This window comes from Mytilus edulis, chromosome 8 (assembly GCF_963676685.1).
Source record: "Mytilus edulis chromosome 8, xbMytEdul2.2, whole genome shotgun sequence".
Lineage (NCBI taxonomy): Eukaryota > Metazoa > Mollusca > Bivalvia > Mytilida > Mytilidae > Mytilus > Mytilus edulis.
The window spans coordinates 67,166,332-67,187,463 of NC_092351.1; the positions used below are offsets into that span (position 1 = coordinate 67,166,332).

The 21,132-nt window shown below is 31.3% G+C and overlaps 2 protein-coding genes across 4 annotated transcripts in view; one reads left to right on the plus strand and one right to left on the minus strand.

Moving 5' to 3' along the window:
- LOC139486831 (uncharacterized) overlaps window positions 1-21,132 on the minus strand; it is a 45,095-nt gene that overhangs the window by 14,391 nt on the left and 9,572 nt on the right. The window contains exons 9-11 of the mRNA XM_071271836.1: window positions 15,477-15,740; window positions 3,001-3,111; window positions 1,240-1,341 (exon numbers count right to left, since the gene is read on the minus strand). Coding sequence (XP_071127937.1) covers window positions 1,240-1,341; window positions 3,001-3,111; window positions 15,477-15,740 — 477 coding nt within the window. The remainder of the gene's footprint in view (window positions 1-1,239; window positions 1,342-3,000; window positions 3,112-15,476; window positions 15,741-21,132) is intronic.
- Window positions 4,540-13,299, plus strand: LOC139486830 (leucine-rich repeat and immunoglobulin-like domain-containing nogo receptor-interacting protein 2). 3 transcript variants are annotated; one of them, XM_071271833.1, is made up of 2 exons: window positions 4,540-4,657; window positions 10,099-13,299. In XM_071271833.1, the coding sequence occupies exon 2, from the start codon at window positions 10,159-10,161 to the stop codon at window positions 12,796-12,798; it is 2,640 nt and encodes an 879-aa protein (XP_071127934.1). In that variant the 5' UTR covers window positions 4,540-4,657; window positions 10,099-10,158; the 3' UTR covers window positions 12,799-13,299. The 3 variants fall into 3 exon arrangements, with proteins under 3 accessions (XP_071127934.1, XP_071127935.1, XP_071127936.1); XM_071271834.1 differs by lacking the exon at window positions 4,540-4,657 and adding an exon at window positions 5,893-5,983; XM_071271835.1 differs by lacking the exon at window positions 4,540-4,657 and adding an exon at window positions 5,959-6,131.

Genomic DNA, 21,132 nt, shown 5'->3' on the forward strand with positions numbered 1-21,132 from the left:
GACACCGATGATGCCCCCACTAGCATATATAGCGTTATAAAAGGACAGACATAACTCAAGAACTGTAAAAGTGAAGCTGCCAAAAATTGAACTTAAACTGAGTTTTAGAGGTAATAAGCATTATATACACATTTCATTTAATTTAGTTGAGACAAACTTAAGTTAAGAGAACAGAAACTAAAAAATTCTTCAATTTTTCCATTTGTAAAGGGGCATTACCCTAGAATGGTAATCAAAGTGCTTGTAATCACTGAATGGTAAAGACTGCTTTAATTTATCAGTTGGTAGTAAAGTGGATATTGCATTGTATATTGTATATAGCATTGATTTAAGATGATTCAACTTCTATTTTGGACAAAGAAAGATAACTCCAATTTTCAAAGATTTCATAACGCATTGGTTTTAGGTGATTCAACAATTGTTGTGTCCATTTATTAGTGTGATTGGTGATAGATGCATAACAATGTGAGAATTATTTCTGTGATTTCATGACTACAACTAACTGAATCTTGATTTTAAACATCACTACCGAGTAGAGAATTTTCTAAAGTTTCAAAATTGTCTAAAATTTTTGCCAATTTGTTTCTCAGTGGAGTCAATTAAAGTCAAATGAAACGAGTGACCGGTGAAAAATAATGTTATTCCAATTCTAACATCATAAACTTAGTCTTCTGTGCACGATTTTATTGTTTATTTTGGCATAAATTTTGTATTATCATAAATTTTTTTTCCATTAGGTCAGAGTTGTGAAAATATGGCAGGTAATTAAAGTTCATGTTTTAAAGCTGATGTTTAACAATTGTCACCTGTTTGTCAATAATCAACAAAAAAGCATGGATATTGAGCACGTGTTTAACATGTACCATCAGATAATAGTTTATTTTAAAGATATCCATGCGTATTGCAATCACCGGTTTTTATGAGACTGTCACACTGAGGTCACTTTGCATACGGAAAATATGTTGTTGAATTGCTTCCTGGACGGAAGCAATTAAAATAAAGTAAACTTCTTCTAAATATGAACAAATTAAAGAATTTTCTTCAGAAAAAGGTATATGTACATAACTTTTATAATGAAAACTATCCATTGAGTTATAAAAAAAACATATGCATTATTTTTTTTAATTTGAGGTTTGTTACGACTTTAAGTTGTAAACTTCTTTTTACTCTTACCCAACACTTGCTATAACCATATTATATTTATCATTTTATTGTATAAACATTTTATTTGTCACTCACTTCAGCAACATCTTGCATTGTGTCTTCGTCTATCGTTGACATTTCAATGTAACATTTTCCCTTGGTTATTCCTTGTAATACACCAAAATTACCAAATACTAACTAGAAAATAAATCAAAATTATATAACACCTAGCTAAAAAGAGTAAAAGATTTATATAAAATGAAATACATTATGTTTTTATATGTAAGTATGCTCCTGTAATTCAGTGGTTTTCGTTTGTTTATGTGTTACATATTTGTTTTTCATTCATTTTTTTACATAAATAAGGCCGTTAGTTTTCTCGTTTGAATTGTTTAAAATTGTCTTATCGGGGCCTTTTAAAGCTGACTATGCGGTATGGGCTTTGCTCATTGTTGAAGGCCGTACAGTGACCTATAGTTGTTAATGTCTGTTTCATTTTGGTCTTTTGTGGATAGTTGTCTCATTGGCAATCATACCACACCTTCTTTTTTATATTCATATATTATTCAAGTCTGCCGACTTTAAAGTATGGGTTTTTCTCATTGTTGAAGTCGGTACAGTTGTCTTTAATTGCTTACATCCACTTCATTTGAACTTTGGTGGTGAGTTGTCTCATTGGAAATCACACCACATCTCCTTATTTTTATACTTATTTTACCACATGGCACTTTGTCGACTGGACCAGTTTTCTACAGCAGTTAGTCAGATCTCCATAGCAGTTAAACAGTTAGATTTGATAAAACAAATAGCAATTGGGTCAATTATTTTGAATGAACTGCAATAGGTGAATACAACACTAGTTTTCAATAACAGATGAGATTGGGGCTTAAAAAAAGTCTGTCCTCATGACCATACAATTTCTAGGAAGAAAACCCTTTAACATATATTTTTTTCTGTCTCATTTGTATTTTAGAGTGCTTAGCAAACCTACATACCCTTTTATTTATTAGCAGATAAAATACAACAGATTTTTTTTTAAATTCTGTTAATTACTGTAAATTCAGAAATTACTAGTACATTTATTCATGCGATTTTAATAATTACAATTTGAGAAAAATTCTGTTTTATTCATATATCAAATTTTACGTGAATTTAAAATATTGTGTTCACAACACTGTTGCATTTTTGGCAATAATTTCTAAATTTACAGTATTGTATATAAGACTAATTTGACTATCTGAATGGTTTTATTAGTGTCTACTGATTGGAGATGTTATTTTAGTGCATTGATCAAACAATGTTAGTCTGATCAATCAATATATATATATGTATATATAACCTGTCAAGACAAACAAGCATTTGTTCTCACCTGTACATTAACACCTATTATTATATACATGCTATTGATTTATAGAAAATTTACCATTGTATTACATTCTAGTACTGTCAATTCAGAAATAATTGCAAGCTGTTTTTTTTAATCATTTTGAATTTACAGAAAGCTCACATGTGAAATAACTTGTTTATTTTTACTCTAAAATTTGATCCACAATACAGACTTTCAACTGAATATTTTCACTGATATTAAAATCTAATTGATTTAGTGTGGTACTAATCAACAATTCATAGTCAAGCTTCATTTCAAACATGTTCTTGCTTCAAATTAATACAAAATCTGCAGTTTTACTGAAATAAATTCAATTTATCAATATGATTATTTTCCAAATTATATGTTCTACTTGTACATTGAAACTCAAGCCTAAACTTATCCTTCTACAAAACAAAAATCTATTGATATGTGTTGAGAGAATGAGATTTATGTATAAAGGTGCTATTATATAATTATTTAATACACACATCTTTAACTGCTGTAGAATCTGATACACAGGCAAACGTCATGTCACAAGCCTGTACAACTTCTGCTGGGTTATTTCCCTTGAATGCCCCTGCTGATATAAATTCTTTACACTGAAAATACATAAGAACATTTCTTTAGCATTAATGTACAGGCTGAAACATTCAACCAACTGTAAAGTGTTGTTCTTTTTTAATTCATGAACGCTATTTTTTGGAACTGACTAGGTACAAGCACTTCAAAAATTACAATTGAGGGTTGAACTCAGTTTTCCAGTGTCAAACGTGTCACTTATAGTGGGAAATAAAATGTTTTAAACTGTATCTGGCTTCATAAAGTGATCAATCACACTATTATTTCTGGAAAATATCTGAAACTACGCAACATAATGAAAATGATTGTATCTATCCAGGGGGGTCAACATTGCTGCAAGTTTTGTTAATCTAAAATCGATTTTACATATATCCTTATAGGTAAATCAACTTTTCCCAAATTAAGTTAAGAAGGGGGGTAGGGGGGTCAGCGAAAAAACTATGTGAATGAAGTTTTTTTTATCCTACATTGAACTTTTGATGTCGTCCCTACCTGTGAGTAATTTCAGATAGAAACTTTCTGAAGTCCTTTTTGTTAGTTGTTTTTGTGTGTTATGGTTTAATCTGATGTGTTAAGCCTTTACCAACTCAGGTTTAATGTTTGTTCATAAAATTAGATTTTCACCACTGTCCCAGGTTAGGGAAGGTGGAGATTTGAACCAACAAAAATGTTGAACCCATCATTTTTTGTATGTGCATGTCCCAAGTCAGAAGCATACAATTCAGTGGTTTTCTATTCAACATAATAATAAATGTGATGCCTTATAGTGGAGTTTCTCTTGAAAATACCTGCAGGAACATCACTTATAACTGTAACATATATATACTTTAGAAGATCTAATAGTTTCTTTGATTCCAAGTTTCAAAAGGTTGTAGGGATTTCATTTCTGAACTTTATAACCAGACTATAGTTATTGTAGATCCAAATTGTAAAAACATGTATACAAGTACGATCTGACTATGTTATTCTAGCAGTTATCTAGAAGTGTGAAACAAGACTAACACCTAGCATTAACTCTTTCTAACAAAAACAAGTTATTTTAGTTAACAACGTCATCTACTTGCTGAACTGCTAATCATTTAAATAATCAACATGTTTCTTCATAATAATATAATGATGACAAAACATAATAACCACTTGGCAAATAAGTATCAGCCTTTCATTTCTATTCTCATTTCAATACTTTGGAAGAAAAAAGAACATTCAGTTGCACAGATATACAATTATCTCTTTGTTCTAAGAAATGAGATTTATGGATTGAACTATAAAATATGGGAGCTCCATAACCAACCTTCTCTATTGCTTAATTATTAATGATTATCACATCTGATAGTACACCTGGGTTTCTACTGCTTTACTTAGACAAAGACTATCCATATATTTACTTAGATCATTTAACTATTGATTTTTGCTGGGAAAGTAAACAAAACAATATTGAAGTATTGATTGTATCACTCCTGACATCCCTAATACACAGAATGGACTAACCCATTCAGCATCAGGACCAGATTATTTTTAAACATGGCTTCTTACATTGATGTTAGCTTCAAATACAAAATACTAATGGTAAGCATGTTTTGTCTCATTTTAATTTGTTGCATCAGATTTCTTATAACAATGCAATATTTCAAGAGTTTTTATAACATATTTATTACTGTATAATTATCAGTGTAGTAAGTAATTCACTGGCATTTTACTATCTAAACACAGACAACATCACATGTTTTTTTAATTATTTGCAGCAGAAAGAGGATTTTTCTGATCATTAAATCTATACATATTTTCATAATTATAATACTTAATACCATGTTAGACAGACGTTAAATGTGTTATGTGTTCCACTTTTCTAAAATGTCTACAACACCCCCCTTTTAATTTCTACATAAAGAAAATCAGCCGAAATGGGGACATTTATCAACCTGAAGGTACATGTACGAATCTGAGACGAACTCAATTTGAGGCAACAAATTCTCCAATTTTTTTATTTTTTATTTTGTGAAGCAGTATTTTTAAATTGAAGAAGCTGTAAACAAGTGACAATTGATTGAAGGTCAACAAATATGTACATGTAGAGCTTCACATAATTTAGTTCTTGCTTCAATGATGCTCTGACCTAAACATGTATATAATCTACATGTACTTAATATTCTTATATATCTATACCGGTATACATTTACAGACATCATGACCTAATTTAACTACTGATATAAACTTGTAATGTATGGTACTTGTGCCTTGAGGCTAGTCTTTATACAGACATATCCTTTACATTAGCTCTACAAAATTATTAATCTTAGTTGAATATGTATGCAGTTTATCTATTCTTTCAGTAAAAAAATATTGTATTTTTTTTTTAAATTAAACTTGCAATTAAAAATTCTTATCAGTCAAAAACATTTGATCAGTTTTAGTGATTTTTTTCTCCACAAAATAAAAATGCCAACAAAATTCCTGCACAGTTTACACTTTTCTAAGCTAGTTCTCCTCACATAAATTGTTAATCCAAGGTTGGTCTTAGTGATGAAAAAAATGTGAAACATTAAGATGGCCAACTTTTACTTCATGATTTAATGTGTATCATTGCATACATGTAAGTTTCTATGTAATCAAGTATGTTACAAATACTCTTATCAGATCATATCAAACTAATGGATATCTTAGAATATTTCATTAATATAAAAACATCAGGAGTGAATGATATGCCTATTGATGGTCACCGATTTCAAAGGGTTGTATAACTTGACCCAATAATGACCCTAATCACTTATCTATATCCACAACTATTACACCTTTTGTTTTCTAACAAACAAAGTCACATGACATCAGTAGAAATCATGTGACTTGTACAAAAGATGTGAGAGGCTGCCATATGTCAACAGTGTTTTAGATTAGGTAGGAGATTTTAATATATGACATTAACTATATCTAGTTTAGTGAAGAGTTTACATTTATAAATACATTTTAATTCACATACATGAAACATAGAAAGCAAGATAATTATTGAGCGTGTTGCAGCATTTTATATTCAGTTTTAGTAAAGGTAAGCTTTATGTGGCACACTTTTCCAATAAGTAAAATACATTTTACAAAAATTCTTGAATAGAGCATTATCTCCCAAATTTTTAAAGCATCCTAGCACAGAGGAACTTATTTTTGAAAAAGCCATTTCAATTTCCCAGCTGAATATAATAGTTAAGTTTTTTTACAAAAAAAACATTTTTAGGCATGTGAAAATTTATTTTTCCAATTTCTACGATATTTCTGTAACATGTAAACAAGTATTGTTAAAAGCAACAAAAGAAAATGTGTGCAATTTGTCATTGAAAAGAAAGGGGTTCAAAAAGAAATCTTTCCTACAAGTATTTGAGTACATTTATTCTTATAAATTAATTGTTAATCTATTGATATGGTCAATTTTATTCCATATTTACTTTTGAAACCTAGAATCCAAAGTCCTTTTAAGGACCTTGACAAAGCTTATACTTCCTGTAACGTGTTAATTACCAAATGACATGGACATCCGATAGATTTAACATGTGTAGACAATTCTAGTACACTAGTCGTTAAAACCAAAACAGGAATATAATTAAACATCATTTTTTAATATATCCTGACTAGCTGAACATGAACATGTCCTTTTTCCTTTGTCTATAAATATACATATATATATGTGTAAAATTATTTCTAGATATGAAAATAATGGCAATTAATTAGTGCTGGTAACAAAAAATACATAAAAAGTTTATTTTCTAATAAATTTCTTTTATCTTAATTAGAAAGTTTACAACTGAACCTAGTTTGATCCTGTTTAGAATATAAGCACTAAATAACTAACCTCCAATGTAATAAGTTAACCAGCATGCTGAATAATTAATGAGACAAATTAAACTAATTACACCCCAGTTTGTGACCTCAATATCATATGCCAAAGATCCAAGATCCCATATTAGAGCCATAGTTGAAATCAATAACATTTATTGAACTAAAATTGTAGCATCAATTATGAACTTTTTCCTATTAGAAGAATCATTGAATTTATTAGTATTTCTTGTAATATCCAGACAGAACCTTAAAAACATGATTTCTAGGCTATTTTGGGAAGGATCATTTGATAAATGTCTAGTTTAATAATCGTAAATAAGTTTCGTCTATTTTTTCTGCTTGTGATATTGTTTTGAATTTAGTGCTATTTTTGGTACGCAGTTTTGTAATTTTCAGTAATTTAATTTCCTCTAGATCTAATACACAGGACTGACCAAAAATATGTTTATATCACACCCACTCATTCATATTCTATTCCATTATCACATTTGAAATTTTTCTAACAATTCAAACATTTCTTATTGAATCAAAATTTTGCAGAATATGCATTTAAGTTCATCAATATCTCTTACAAATTGTAAAATATTTTGACAGAAAATACACTTATGTTATCATTTTCCTGGTACACTCTCTCATCATTTCATAAAATGTTGACCCAACAATAGATTTTCAAATACAATTACAGGAAAAGATCAAATGCCAACATCCTGTTTCAAGTTCATGGCAAATTATATCCTTCACCTTTCACCCTTTCTATGCAGCATGCTGAAATATTTCCTCTATAAATAATTTTAATATGGAAACAAATTTTGTCCAATTTTTTTCAAATTTCCTATAAAACATCTCTAATTTTTAATAACAACAAGTAAATATCAAATGGTTATTTGTCTGCAATTGATTTCTGAGATTTTTAGCATGTAGTCTGCTGTTATTTTTTCTGACATATTAGTCATCAGTAAAACACGTACCATTCTAATGAAATGTTTGTAAAATCATGCCATTGTCTATTATCTAACTCAAAAGAAAATTTGATTATGTAATTCTAGAAAACAGAACCTATTGAAAGCTACAGAGTTTGACTGGAAGCTAATTAGACGAGTTTCTACATAATGTAACATCCATTTATAATCAACTTGATTTTAAAATAATTCAATCCTTTAAAGACTACATTCTGAAATTTTGGCGTACATGTATAAAAACCTTCTAATAATACATGTAAGATATGCCAATTAGATATTAATGTTTCAGAGTTCAACATGTAGAGTAATGACAATTCATTCTCGACTTCTCTACCCTTGGGGCCATTAAACATTTGACTTATAGTATACACTACTCTATGTCTATTGTAGAAGATGGAATGTTTGACCTCTAAATGTCTTTGGTTGGTTTATTTTAAAATGTCATTGGATTGCATTGATGTATTCCTACTTATTTAGATCATGCACAAGTTCATTGCCAGTGCAATGACTGTTCTACCTCTACAGAAGGTTACCGTTAACTACAGCTGCACCGATCAGGCTCTACAAGGGAACATTATATATATTTTCTTCTAAAACACTTTAAAAGAAGTTTGATTTTTTGATAAATGAAATAATAGATAGCCCACAGTACATGTAACACCAATGCAGTACATGGACAATATTTATTATCATGACAATATCCCACACGATTTGACCTTTGATGTTTACAAGCAGTTGATATAAAGAGATAATAATATATCAACAAGTGGCCTGTAGTTCATTAACATTTGTACATTGGTACATATACCTACCTGTTCTTAATCTAACAAATTACAAACTACACTTTACTGACACATGTCAGCTACTGGACTGTCACTCCTTATGTTGTTTTTTTGATTACTTGAAATTCATAGGGAGTATCTAATTTTGAGAGGTAAAATTTGATTATTTTTGTGGTGGGGGAAGATAAGAATTTTCTGTTGTGACTGGAAAATACAAATATTTAGAAACTAATAATCTTTCCAGAGCAAAACCTCTACTAGAGCATTCTGTAATAATGAACAAATACCAACAAAAATCCCTATAAACTCATGTTTAACTAAACAGGCATGTTTCTTTTTTCCAGCACCCAATAATTAGACAGAAACAACTAATATCAGGTGTAATATTATATCTGATAATTACGTCTCTAGTGTTACTAGTATTTTTATATAAACTATGATATACTAACATGCAGTAAGTATGTGTCACCTTTACAAATAAACCTTTGATCTAAATCGGAATACACACTTTGAGCTCCTACTCTTCATCAAATAATAACTTCACTGATATTGAAACAATTTTGTATATAAGAGATTTAGAAACTAAATACCACAAAATACACGACTATTTTTTTTAAAAGAATGGAAGTGGCAGGATATAATCTTCTTCATTCTGATAGGAAACATTTGTTTATGATATAAAACCTAGACAGAAAGGTTTATAGGGAGACTTATGATCAGTTGAACCCCACTCCTTCCCATTGAAGCAACAAGAAGAAATTATTGGTGTCATCTTTGTCTTCTCTGCTCATGTGTTGAAACTCTTCACAATTTTTTTAAAATATAAATAATCATTAGTGTTAATAAATATTTTTCAAGGGGCAGAGGATTATTGAAAATCTTTTCAAATGACATTATTGCCCATCACATCTCCTCTACACCTGTCTGGGTTTGCTAAATCAATACCCCCTCCCCCCTTCCAATTAATAAACATCTAAAACGCATTTACCATTTTGAAACTTATGTAAATGGCAATCAATTTTTACCTATTTTACATATAAACTTTGTCAGCCCATAAATCCCTCGACTATACTATTGATTTCATGTTTTTAATTTGATAAAGAATACTCTAATAATGATGATTAAAAAAATATATACCCAGTGAAAATATAAAAGAGAACTATCAATGCAACAACAACTACATTTCTAAAATGAGAATTAACAAAGAATGACATTTGTAATGTGTATGTTATTTGTGCTGCTTTGTTCAATAAAAACAAGAAGATATGGTATGATTGCCAATGAGGCAGCAATCTATCAGAAACCAAATGACATGTAGGTTACAACTATAGTTCACCACACTACATTCGACAATGAGCAAAACATAATACAATTTAAATGAGAAAACCAACGTCCTGATTTATGACAAAAGAAATTGCTATAACACAATTGTTTTTTTTTGCAGGTAACCTGACATTGAATATGTAGCTTGAAACAACAAAGGCACTCAGTGCTCGTGAAAAAGATGGGGATGAAAACACCATGGCAACTGCTGTCTGCTGGTGTTGTCTTGGTACTCTTGTCAACAAGTGTCCAATGTTGTCCATCAGTCTGTCAATGTACAACGAGAAATTTTCAGACATCAGTGGATTGTTCCAGAAAAAATCTGCTCACTATTCCAGCCACAATTCCATATAACACTATAGAACTAGATTTAAGTCATAATTATGTACAAGACTTGACCTATGTCTTTCAAAATCAAAACAACAATTCAGAATTTCTAGGTCTGGAGAATTTAGAAATTTTAAAACTGTCTAATAATTCCATATCATCAATCACAGAATCTGTGTTCACAAAACTTTCAATGCTACGTGAACTTGACCTTTCAGACAACAATATTGAAGAGATGAATGACAAAACATTCAAAGAACTTCAGAATCTGACTCATTTAAATCTTAGCGGGAATAAAAACCTGGATATAACAAACAACACATTCCACACACTTAAATCATTGGTTTATTTGGATCTCAGTAATACAGACATTTCTACTGACAATTTATGGATCCCACCTACCGTCAAAATCTTACATCTTACTAGAAACAACTGGGACAGTTTCAATACTTCAATCATCTACAACTTACAAGATATACAATTTTTGGATCTATCTAGAAATAATCTAATGGATATTGAACTCCCACCTTTACCTAGTCTTCAAATTCTCAACATTAGCCAAAACAACATACATAACTTGTCTAGTAATGCTTTCAGTGCTTTGTCATCTCTTCATACCCTCATTCTGGATAGAAACCCATTCTCCGAAATAACTTTGCCAGTTTTTCAACAGTTGTCTCAACTTCAATATCTGTCTGTGTCTCACATGGACAATTTAGTATACCTGAACAGGGAGGCCTTCAGGGGACTGCACAGTCTCACAACATTACAAATGTCAGATAATCACCTCTTGGAATACATTCACGTCACATTGTTTGCTGATCTAGTCAACGCCAAGATGATCAACATAAGCTATAACAATATTACAGCACTGCATCCGGTAACATTCAGTACCATGACTAATGTTACAACTGACATTCAGGGTAATCACCTTCCGTGTGACTGTAGTATTACATGGATCATCGAACAGGACAAACCTAGTCCAAACGTCATCAATAGTCAGGACATTTCTTGCTACGAAAATGATCAAAGGGTTCAGTTATCCAAGCTTAATCTGGAAGAACTTCAAGATCACTGTGGAGAAATTACTGTCTTGGCAAATGAAACTGAATATCAAAGCCCTATTGGAGCATCAGTAATACTACACTGTGAATGGACAGGGAACCCAGCTCCACTCATTTCCTGGGTTACTCCACGGGGTAACATGTTTATATATTATCCTAGTCATTCCTTAGTGTGGGAGTCACACCCTACCATAGAGGATGTAAAAGAGAATGGATTATTCCACATGGATCACACATGGCACAATACTAACTCTTACCATTCAGAATTAGTGGGAAATGCAGATCGCATTCTTGTGTTGAATAACGGTGATCTGTTTATAGACTATATGCTGAGATCAGATACAGGACTTTATGAATGCATTGTGGAAAATTCAAGAAATAAGACTTCCATTGGAATGAATCTACTTATTGATACAAGCATTCTAACAGAAATTAAAATATGGAGCTTTCTTATAGGGCTGGCCTGTGCTGCATCATTTTTTACGTTGAATTTGATCTATTGTATCATTTCTGCTATAGTTAGAAGGTGCATCAACCAAAGAAGACGAGATGCTATTGTTAAACTTGTGGAGAATATGGATCAGTACAAAAGTGCTCAACTTGCGAGACTCAAGGAGAACTATTATTCACAACTGAATCGTATTCGTGATGGGTATCATAATCAGCTGGAGAGAATTAGAGACAATTACACATCACAAGCAGTGCGTTTCAAGGAAGGGGCTAGCCAGCGTAGGGAGTGGGCCTCCAACAAACTTGATACAATACGTGATAACTACAACAGTCAGGTGACACGACTGAAAGATAACAGTGCTCAAAAACTAGAACATTTGCGAGATACATACAACAATCAACTGTTCAAAATTCGTGACTATGGTTCATCCCAGATGGCTCGTGTTCACAAGAAATATAAAATCAAACAGCGACATGTTTTAAAGCTACTTGAAACAATGAACTTTGACAATTGCCGTATGATTATTGATTCTGAATGTGTTCGAACAGAATCAATGATATTTGAAACCAATCTTATTCACCCTGACCTCAACCTTATTACTCCCTCAGATAGTGATACTGAGTACCAAACCGCAAGTTCAACTAATGAAACACCAACAAATAGCCAATTGGACCTCCGCAGAACAGAGTATATAAATGTCCTTGATCCGAGTTCAGAAACTAGTCAACATGTGGATATAGACCTCCATCAAACAATGGGAGATAACTCTAGTCAGTCAAGGGGAGATAACTTGATCCAAATAAATGAAGAAAATTCTAGTCAAATGAAAGAAAGTGATTTCGATGATAATATTATTGAGGAAATGTATAACAGCTGTAATGAACTTGATCAAATGTTGGAACAAATCCAATTAATTGATGAAAGTGAAGAGGAATCAGACAACAAAAGTAATTCTGGAAACATTGAAACATGTGTCTAAACTGCTTCAGGATTTTTTGTTTTGTTTTGTGAAGCAAAAGTGTTAAATTAGTTGTCTTGGAATTGTTATAAATTTTCAAAAGAGTCATTTCACTAGATAAAATCAATTTTCATTTATTGAAACAAATATTTTAAACAAGGAAAGAAAGATTGTGCAATGGTGTGGATCAGTTGGGAATCGGAATAAAGTATTAGTCAGCGTATTTAAATTAATTTAGAATGTCAAAAATTAGTTCATAGCATTATGTTGTATATTTTTTCTTATTAATTCGTTTTGCACTATTGTGTAGAATAGAAATCATAATTTTCCCTTCATTTCCCCAATATTCATGGCTCTTTGTTTTTTTCATTTTTAAAATATAAAAAAAATCTCCCAGCAATATTTTGTTGTTTAATATTTTACAAACAACTAGAGTCCTATGTTAAAAGTTTGTATGTGTGAATGTATTGTCTTACAGATGTTATTAATTGTTCTACATGTGTAATAAAATGTTATTCATTATTTCTCTTAATTCAATTGAATATCAAGTTACTCTTCCATCATACAATGAATTCATTCCAAACCTTTAAAATACATTGACATATCTTGTTGTGGAAAAAATAAAGAATCAGATCTACTTTACCTGTGACATCAAAGTTCTGTGACTGAATTAAAGTAACTATACCTTATTTTTAGCCTGGAAATTTAGTATTCAAATTGTATTTGAGAAAGTCATGTGGATTATAAGGTACACATTTTACTCTGCTTTCAAAATCTTTCTGTTTAAACGCCCCCTGGCTTTTCAATACAATATAGTAGTGATACTCCATAGAGCATGTATAGTAGAGGAAAGAATAAAGAAGAACTAAAACTGGAAATCACATCATATCAGATTCCACTCAGAACTTGTTAATTATTGTCAAAAAGATGTACACAAACCACATGCAAATACAATTATATATGTATATAAATATGAGAATGTGTCCATGAGACACAGATGATGCCTAAACTTACATATCACATAAATTTATAAAATGGACATAACTGAAGAACTGTGAAAGTGACGCTTTTCAAATATGGACGTAATCTGAGTTGCTGTAATATGTTTTGTGTTTTTACGTTTCATAAAATTTGGATAAGGCAAACTTAATTCAGGCAGCAGTAATTTTTCAATTTATAAAGGGGCATAACTCTACAATGGTAAAAGTGATGACAGCAAAATTCAAACTAGATCTGTGTTTTGTGGTTATGAGCATTGTACCTCTACTTTTGACATATTAAGATATTATGTTTGTTTGTTTTGTTCACAAATTGTTGTCAATTTAATGGAATTTGAAGCAACTGTCATACAAGCGAGAGGTTTAGCAATCTATAAAACCAGGTTAACTCCACCATTTTCTTCATAAGAAAATGCCCTTACTAAGTCAGGAATATGACAGTTGTTTGAGGCTTTGACTTGGGACTTTCCGTTTTGAATTTTCTTCAAGTTGCAAGAGTTCGGTATTTTTGTGACTTTACTTTTTCATAACATTTGGTAAAGTTAGAGAAGGAATACCAACTTTAGGACATATAAACATACCAAAGTGCATATGTACAATTGTACATACTTACATACAGGCATAAAAAGTTGCTGAAACTACAGCATGAAAATAATGTGAAGGCCATTTGATAGAAAAACATATACTCTTCACAACTCTTCACAACTAATACACCCTGTACAGATTCCAATGTTGATATACCGTATAAAAGGTTATTTTTACAGGGTGTAAATTTTCCATTATTTTAGAAGATGGATCAAAATTGCCAAAATAAATTACAGCAAAAGTGTACATGCAGGTCTTGATAAAAGTTTTGAACCCGCTAAAATGATAACTGCCATTATATTTCCTATACCTTATTCATCGAAAATTGCGAAATTTAACACTATGAAAAAAATCTGCGTCCTGCTATAAGGTATATACATTGTTTATTTAAATAATTTTTCCCATCCATGTTATTTTACTTTACAAGGAAAACATTCCCTTTGGTAGCACTCCACAGTTAGGTGTGTAGTTTCGCATTTTGGCCCCTGTGGATTTTTCAAATATGAGAGCTAGTGTGCAATAAAATTCATTTTTGGATAGCTGAGTATTAAAATAGCCTTTGTATTGGGTTTATATGAACATCAAGAGTATGTAATGTATGTAATATAGGCTGTTTTCTGTATGACAGTCTGTATTTGCATGTCCCTACCATACATTGGTCCGGCAATTATTGCAATGTTTTTTTCCAACTTTTTATCGCACGAACTTTGTGATTGGATTTTACGAAAAAATGAGGCGAAAGACACCCATTTTTTATTTGATCATTAGGAAGATTTATATAAACAGTTTCTAAAAAGGTATTACTCAAAGGCATTGAAATTCTAGTTTGATCCAAATTTTGGGGGGATAATGTGACATGTCCACCCCCCTTTTTGCAATATTTTATGGTAAATAAATGCAGAATGTTGCCATGGATACACATAAAAGGAACTTATTTTCACTCTTTTAACTTTTGAAAATCAAATCTATGGAATATACTGATTACATACATATGCACATGTACAACACAAACAGTTAGGTTAATGTATTAGAAATCCAGGAATAGGAGATGATAAAACATTTTGTGGCTCATTTTTAATTTTATTTTCTAACTGTGGAGTGCTACCTTTGACTTACTTTTTGAGCTGTTCTGTTCCATACTGTGACTTCATGTCCAGATCTGAGGAGATTCATTACCATGCCCTGTCCCATAATCCCTAGTCCCAGGAAGCCAATCCTGAGTGGTGTTGGGATGATAGGTTTTAGAGGTTTTTTGACAGCCTCCTCTATTAGTAAACCTGATGTTGATTTGTTATGTGTTGATGAGTTTGGAGATTTGGTTGGAGATTCCCGGGGAGGAGACAAAGGCAAGTCTTCTTGATTCACATCCATTGGTATGTCCTAAAATACAAAACACACATATGTATAGTTTAACTTAATACACAAATATGTTTCAAGCATATATTCACAACTTTTTTCTCCCTTAATAGGCAAGTTTTAGTTCTTCAATTTTATTAACCAATATGCACCTTTAAAAGACCAATAAAATAAAATGCTTCGCTGTGCGCAGCTACACACGCCCACAGAGGTAAAACCTTGAACAGTTGGGGCAGAAATGTAATAATATTCAAGCTTGATACAGGTCTGAATTTGGATTGTAATTAAATATTTGACATCTTATAGGTTTCTGAATAATAGTAGTCAAAGAACTTGAAATTGGATATATGAATTGAATTTATATTCAACTAAAAATTTGAAAGCATTTTTGAGTTTTTGTCCGAAAACTGAAAAATGCCCCTTTTTTATGAATAAAACCCTGCAACTGGTAAATGTAAAATCTAAAATTTATAAAAAACAAAAGGGAGCTCACGTCAAAAGAAATACACAATTCAATAAAGTTTTATGCAAATTGGTTAAAGGGTTTTTGATTTAATGTCAGACATGTTGACGACTGACAGACAGATGGTATACCATAATACATTCCGTAAATGGGCATATAAAAATAGGTTTAAGATGTGTGTTTCTAGAAATAGCAGGGTTTAAAGGTAAAAAGTGTCACAATTGAAAAATAAAAGTAGAATGTGTCTCAAGGCACAAATCAGTCGGAAACCCTGTTGAAATAGAACAAAAGAATTGAAGCTCTTAGTTAGAGAAGGCGCTAAATGTGTACTGTATTGTTTACTATAGTGACAAAAATTTTAAAAGTTAATAGAAACAAACAAATTTACAATTTTCTTCTCAATTACGAGGTGTTTTATTTTAAAAACACCATTTGCATAAGTTTTCAATTTATCTGGTACATAGTTAAGCAGAACAAGTAGATTTCAAGGCGACGACATGGGTATCTTTCAAGTTGGATGAATAAAAATGGATAACCTGCGATTTTTTTGAAAAAATTACCACGGACGGAAAACATATCAATCTATTAGTTCAAAAATTTTCGTGTCTGCCCTTCCATTATGTGACTCGAGAAAAATTTCCAAAAATTAGTAACAATTGTATCGAAAAGAGAAAATCGAGTGCACCTTTTTATGTTAGGGCGTGTTTGAGTTGAATATTTTGTCTTGATATCGTACAAAGTAAGATTATTTCATACATCGTCTCGCTTCAGATTCTATTATTTTTATATATCAAAGTTACAGATTGACTTTTTAACACATAAAATAACAGTACTAAAAGATGAAATATAATGGTTCAAGTGAAATACCTATCTTATGAGTACCTATCTTAACAGAGGTGTGTTCGATTAGCTATTTATTTACTTAAAGTACTTGACAACAGTATTTCAAGTTGGATGATGAAAATGCATATCTTTGAAAAAATATAATTTTTGGTGTGTGAAAACTAGGGTTTATAGTGTTTATACACTAAAAAAATCTAGTCTGCCCTTCCACGAAATTTTTAATTAGAATTTTTTTAAATGTTTATGAATTTTCGCAAATTCCACCTGACAACCGATCAGACAATAGTTTAAAGTTGAATCAATGCAGACAAGATCATTAACTGATGCTCATTAGCTAGTTTATACATTTGTCTTTTAAAATACAACTGACATATAAGGATCGTAATGGTGCAATGTGGATAAATTTATCGGTTTCCATGAGCAAAATTGATAGCGCGTCATCCCTACAATGGCTTTCATTTCTACGATTGTGAAAATGAACTGGCTTCACGGTCATAAAACTTTCGAGCATGATTTTTGTACTCAGACTCGAACATAACCCAATCAAATTGCTGGATTTCTTGTTTCGAGCACTGAGCAAAGTTTTATCCCTTCAACCCCTGACGTAATGGGGAGATAATTCTGACGAAGTACAATCATGACTGAAATGCCCCAGCTCAAGTTTGCTTTTTTAAGGAAAAATGGGACATACAGAAGGACAGTCAAGGGTAACACTTAATGCCATTTGCAATGAGGAAGGTATTTACCCAATCAAGATTATGTATTAAATTAAATCTCTGTATTTTCTTAAACCAGACTGAAACTGCCTAAATCCAGAGGAGGGACAATGACTTATGTACTATGTGAAAACTTTTTTAGGTCATGTGGTGCGATTTCAGCTTATCAAAAATTTGTAAGGGTTCCGTGGAATCTAGTGTCTCACCTACTTTTGCTGTTAATTCCAGGCTCAACAAAAATGAGGAAAAAAACAAGAATGTGTCCATAGTACACAGATGCCCCCACTCGCACTATAATTTTCCATGTTCAGTGGACCTTGAAATTGGGGTCAAAACTTTATTTTGGAATTCAAAATTAGAAAGATAATATCATAAGGAACATGTGTACTAAGTTTCCAGTTGATGTGACTTTAACTTCATCAAAAATTACCCTGACCAAAAACTTTAACCAAAACTTTAACCTGAACTTCGCACTATCATTTTCTATACTCAATGGACCATGAAATTGGGGTAAAAACTATAATTTGGCATTAAAATTAGAAAGATCTTATCATGGGGAACATGTGTACTAAGTTTCAAGTTGATTGGACTCCAACTTCATCAAAAACTACCTTGACCAAAAACTTTAACCTGAAGTGGGACGAAGGGACACACGAACAAATGAACAGAGACACAGCCCAGAAAACATAATGCCCCTCTTCTATCGTAGGTATGGCATAATTCAACTTCATCAAAAACTACCTTGACCAAAAACTTTAACCTGAAGAGGGACAAACAGACGCACAGATGGATGAACGAACGGACGGAGGCACAGACCAGAAAACATAATGCCCCTCTACTACTTCCTCTTTATACTATCTTTTGATTGAAAGAGACATTTGTCCAAGTTTGGTAAAAATCCAGGATAGTTTTGAATCTTATAAATGTTTTAAAAACTTTAACTGCAGACTGATGTTAACTGGAATAAAAACAAGAATGTGTCCATAGTACACGGATGCCCCACTCGCACTATCATTTTATATGTTCAGTGGACCGTGAAATTGGGGTCAAAACTCTAATTTGGAATCAAAATTAGAAAAATCATATCATAGGGAACATGTGTACTAAGTTTCAAGTTGATGTAACTTTAACTTCATCAAAAACTACCTTGACCAAAAACTTTAACCTGAACATCGCACTATCATTTTCTATGTTCAGTGGACCATGAAATTGGGGTCAAAACTATAATTTGGCATTAAAATTAGAAAGATCATATCATGGGGAACATGTGTACTAAGTTTCAAGTTGATTGGACTTCAACTTCTTCAAAAACTACCTTGACCAAAAACTTTAACCTGAAGCGAACGGACGGACGCACAGACAGACGGAGGCAGAGACCAGAAAACATAATGCCCCTCTACTATCGTAGGTGGGGCATAAAAATAAAAACTAAGTTCATTTATATGTTAAATACAGAAAAATTCAATTCTTTTTTTTAACAAAATTTATTTCTGGATATCTAAGGATCATATAAAAGCTTCTGTCCAAGTTTACTAGAAATCCAGGATAGTTTAAAAAGTTATTAAAATTTTAAAAACTTTAACCACAAGTGAATGTTATGTTTCCTGCAGAAAAACTAAGTTCATTTATAAGTAAAATACGGAAAAAGCGGGGTTTTTTTTTTACAAAATTTTCTTCTGGATACTATCTTATGATGATAAACAAGTTTCTGTCCAAGTTTGGTAGAAATCCAGGACAGTTTAAAAAAGTTGTTAAAATTTCAAAAACTTTAACCACAGAGTGAATATTTTGGACGCCGCCAACGGAATGTAGGATCGCTATGTCTCATTTTTTGACAAAATACAAAGGCTCAACAACTTGATATGACTGCACAGGTCGAACCCTGAACAGTTTGGGCAAGTATGGACACAACATTCAAGCTTGATACAACTCTGAATTTGGATTGTGATTAAATAGTTGACACAGAATAGGCTTCTGACACAGAATGAATCTGGTCTAAGAACTAAAAAAATTAAATTGGACATTCACCTATTATGATCCAATATCCAAAATCTAAACACATGGTTAGATTTAGAATATAAAAGAACCCCAAGAATACAATTTTTGATGAAATCCAATAAAGTTAAATTTTGGACACCGGTTTGGACCAACTTGAAAACTGGGCCCATAATCAAAATTATAAGTTTAGATTCAGCATATCAAAGAACCCCAAGATTTCAATTATTGTTCAAATCAATCTAAGTTTAATTTTGACCCCTTTAGACCTTAATGTAGACCAATTTCAAAACAGGATAAAAAATTAAGAATCTAAATACATGGATATATTTGGCATATATATATATCAAAGAACCCCAATATTTCAATTTTTGATGAAATCAAACAAAGTTTAATTTTAGACCTTTTTGGACCCTAGTTCCTATACTGTTGGGACCAAAACTTCCATAATCTATACCAACCTTCCTTTTGTGGTCATAAACCTTGTGTTTAAATTTCATAGATTTTTATTTACTTGTACTAAAGTTATTGTGCAAAAATTCGTAAGGGTTCCACGGAACCCAGTGTCTCGCCTACTTTTGCTGTTAATCCCAGACTCAACAAAAATGAGGAAAAACATCAATAAAAATGTTCCTCTCGATACTGTCTTTTGATTGAAAGAAGCTTCCAAGTTTGGAAAAAAAATCCAGGATAGTTAATGAATCTAATAAATGTTTTATAAACTTTAACTGAAGAATAACTAAGTCCATTTATAAGTAAAATAAGGAAAAAGTTAATTTTTTTTTTCACAAAATTTACTTCTGAATAATATCTTATGATCAGAAAAAAGCTTTTGTCTAAGTTTGGAAGAAATCCAGGATAGTTTAAGAACATTATACAAATTTTAAAAACTTAAACCACAGAGTGAATGTTTTGTTTCTGGCAAAAAAACTAAGTCCATTTATAAGTAAAATACGGAAAAGTAGAAATTTATTTTTACAAAATTTTCTTCTTGATACTATCTTATGATCATAAAAAAGCTTTTGTCCAAGTTTGGTACAAATCAAGGATAGTTTATGAAAGTTATCAAAATTTTAAAAACTTTAACCACAGAGTGAATGTAATGTTTCCTCGCAGAAAAACTAAGTCCATTTATAAGTAAAATACGGAAAAGTTGAAATTTATTTTTACAAAATTTTCTTCTTGATACTATCTTATGATCATAAAAAGGCTTCTGTCCAAGTTTGGTACAAATCAAGGACAGTTTATGAAAGTTATTAAAATTTGAAAAACTTTAACCACAAAGTGAATATAATGTTTCCTCGCAGAAAAACTAAGTCCATTTATAAGTAAAATACGGAAAAAATGGAATTTTATTTTTACAAAATTTACTTCTGGATACTTTCTTATGATCATAAAC